The sequence below is a fragment of the Poecilia latipinna genome, unplaced genomic scaffold (assembly GCF_001443285.1).
Source record: "Poecilia latipinna isolate Pla-1442-1.1 unplaced genomic scaffold, P_latipinna-1.0 Scaffold76, whole genome shotgun sequence".
Lineage (NCBI taxonomy): Eukaryota > Metazoa > Chordata > Actinopteri > Cyprinodontiformes > Poeciliidae > Poecilia > Poecilia latipinna.
The window spans coordinates 95,890-99,140 of record NW_015112692.1 but is presented as its reverse complement, the minus strand read 5'-3'; the positions used below and the strand labels follow the sequence as shown (position 1 = coordinate 99,140).

At 38.3% G+C, this 3,251-nt stretch overlaps 1 protein-coding gene across 1 annotated transcript in view; it reads left to right on the top strand.

Annotated features, from left to right (window-relative positions):
* The window catches only part of ibtk (inhibitor of Bruton agammaglobulinemia tyrosine kinase), a 37,468-nt gene that overhangs the window by 21,408 nt on the left and 12,809 nt on the right, over positions 1-3,251 (top strand). Inside the window, exons 19-25 of the mRNA XM_015017308.1 lie at positions 63-169; positions 444-504; positions 859-986; positions 2,013-2,125; positions 2,221-2,366; positions 2,585-2,715; positions 2,857-2,955. Of these exons, the coding sequence (XP_014872794.1) occupies positions 63-169; positions 444-504; positions 859-986; positions 2,013-2,125; positions 2,221-2,366; positions 2,585-2,715; positions 2,857-2,955 (785 nt within the window). The remainder of the gene's footprint in view (positions 1-62; positions 170-443; positions 505-858; positions 987-2,012; positions 2,126-2,220; positions 2,367-2,584; positions 2,716-2,856; positions 2,956-3,251) is intronic.

The following is a 3,251-nucleotide window of genomic DNA, read 5'->3' as shown; positions in this document are numbered from 1 at the left end:
GAAGAAAAACAATATAAAGAAATGTTTTTGGTGCATTTATTGTCATTCTTGTTGAAATTCAGTGCGCGGCGGTGCTGCTGGAATTTGCCACCTTGTACAACGCGGAGCAGCTGAAACTGTCCTGCCTGCAGTTCATCGTCCTCAACATTGGCGCCCTGCTGGAGTCCAAGTGAGAATCTGAGTCAATACCACAGCTTAGCTTAGCTAATTCGTACCACCTTATCAAGTTTAGTATTTTTAATGGCAAAGAAAATAAAGCTTAGAGCTACAGAATCTTGTGTTATTGTAGTATTTAACTTAATTCAGTAGGTATTTGTCTGAACTTTTGTGTATACTTGGTAAAACCTTTCTCTATTTATATCCTAATTGTTATGATATTAATGTTAGAAAATAAAAGTGTGTGTGTGTGTATTAGCTCCTTTATGTGGTTGTGTCGTCCTCAGGGCTCTGGATATCCTCAGTGAGGAAGTCCTCGTCGAGCTTTCTGCAGCTTACAGACGGGCGGTGAGTTTCGTCCCGGCGCTCCATGCTGTGTGCTCATCAGGCTCGTTACTCTGAACTAGATAGATGTTTGTTTGGACCGGGTTCTGGGAAGCTTCAAGGCTCAATCAATGCCTCGGGCTTTTTATCCTTTTTCCTCGAGCCTTTCATTAGCAGTTTTTCCAGTTTGACAGAGGACATTTCTCTATTCTGATCCACACACATACACACACACACACACACACACACACACACAGCACAAGAGAGAGAGATTTATTTGAATGTTGATCTGAAAGAAAACTAAAAACACAACCGCCTCATTCATTACTTTAAACAGCCGCTGGGTGTGTTTTTGTCTGTGGAACTGCTTGTTTTCAGATCCCTGCAATGCAAAGGCGAGTTATCACGCCGTATCCCGGAGCACCAGACCTCAGTGCGTATGAGGAGGAGGACCTGGACTCGGCATTCAGTCCCAAACCAGAGGGGGAACTGGATCAGTCTTGCAGGTACACCAAGCAATAAATACACTAAATAATACACTTTTTTTTATTGCAATGAATTGCATATGTAGCTTTATTCTGAAATTGCAGTAGGAAAGGTTTGCACTTTTATCTGTGCAATAAAATCAATAAAATGCAAAGAGTTCCAGTCAGAATCTCACATACAATCATTATGGGAATGAATGCTGATGTTTGGATTTTAAAGACTGATTTTGAACAGTTATTTTTCAGGGCATACTGACTCTACTGAAAGATTATTGTTATTGTCATTATTATTTTTTGCTTTTGTGTCAACAACTGGTGGCAGAAATGTAATTGTTATTGCAGATCAGAGCCTCACAATTTGCATAGAGCTTCAAATGTAAATACACCACTTTTTTGAATTTATGCAAATGTTTATTACACATAGACTTCTACTCCTCTGTAGGCATCAATAAGCTTATTGCAGAATAGTGCTTGAATATATGATCACTATTTTGGCAGAATTTTATTTATTTTTTAGGTACTTATAAAAAAGTTCCACAGATGTTTAATCTGCTTTATGAATTTTAAAACACAGATTTAATGTAATTACAATGACGGTTAAAAAAACAAAAACAAAGTCAGATTTTAAGACTAAAATACAATAATTATTGAGGAATCTTTATTAAACTAAACTATTTGGATATTGAAGACAATACGAAAACACTTTCATGTGTCAGTGTTTTATAAAATAAAACAGTTTCATTGTTTAAGTTAAATATTTAATTTCTAAACATTTTTCAGATACAATGAATTCATCAAGAAACCAACATTTTTTTCTTTGTGTAGATTAGTCCAATCATTATTTTTGTCTGTCAAGATAAAATTAACTATTCTACTTTCAACCCAGAGTGGAAAATGGTTCCAAAACCTTAATTAATTGTTCATTAAAGTGAACTAAAAACACAAAAGTATCTCTGTATATATAAAAGCCTGTAAACGACGGTTTTTATACGTGAAACTCTCTCCAAAATAATATTCTGATCATATTTATTCATCTTCCGTTCTCAGAGAAGTTCTGTTGAAGAAGGCAAAGGTGAAGGCAAAAAAGAAGCCAAGGAGACGCTCTGACAGTTCAGGAGGCTACACACTCTCTGAAATCATTCAGAGCCCTCCTGCTGCAGGTACACACACACGCGCACACACACATTTGTACCTGTATTTGTACATTTTGCAGCAGGTTGTTTGGTAAGCTGCCTTTCTTCTTCTTTTTGTCCAGCGGTGTCTCCTGTTCTGGTTAAGACTGGGAAGGCCAACTCCACAGAGTCTCTGCAGGAAGTCCTCACGTCTGACTCGGAGGGCAGCTACATGGCAGTCGGCAGTCCCAGAGACATACAGTCTCCTGTCTTTCATGACAAACCTGAGGTTGTTTTAACATCTTCATTATATTCAACTATTGCCTAGAAGAATAAATTCATATTAATTCTTAGTGGTTAATACTTTAATTTCTGTTCATAGTCCACCTTAAGATTTTAAGCACTTACATTCCGACAGATGCTTCAAATTGTATGGATAGTATGAATGTTCTTTGGTCTGATTTTCTAAAGCTGCTGTTAAATCAAATTTTCCTGCTGTTTCTGTAGGATGAGCGAGCGTTCAGTCAGAGACTGAAGACTCCACCCAGCACTCCAACCTCCATGAGATCCAGCCTTCCTGTTCTAACTCCAACTCCCCCGACTTCTATCCCCAAAAACCTCCCCAAGCTTATTGCCTGGTAAGGAACATTTTCTCCATGATCCACGCGTTTTATCACTTTTTAATCGAGACTTGGTAGAAGTAAGGCAACTGAAATGTAGATGGTGGATCTGTGGCACCGTTTCCTTGATGCCAACGACTCTGTTTCTACCACCTGCAGTCCTGCTCACGCTCCTCCAGTGTTGGATCTGAGAACCATCATGGATATGGAGGCCAGCTCTCTGCAGACTCTTGGTGCAACTCCAAAAAGCCCCGGAATGTAAGGAGTCGGCTTACGTACTGAGTGGATCAGGGCTGGAACGTTTAATTCTGACAAATCGATTATTGGAACAATCATCAACTTTTTATTAGCAATCAATTAATTATTAACTGGGGAATGCAGAGTCAAAACAAGGCCATGTGCTTGTTTTTCCCTCCTGTAGGATGTCCTAATGCAGCTGGAAGAACAATATTGTCAGCAGTAATTCAGCAAAAACTTCACAAAAAAAAAAAAAAAAAAAAAAAAAAAAAACCTTTCTAAATTTTTTTTACCAAAAACCCCCCAATTGGCAGATT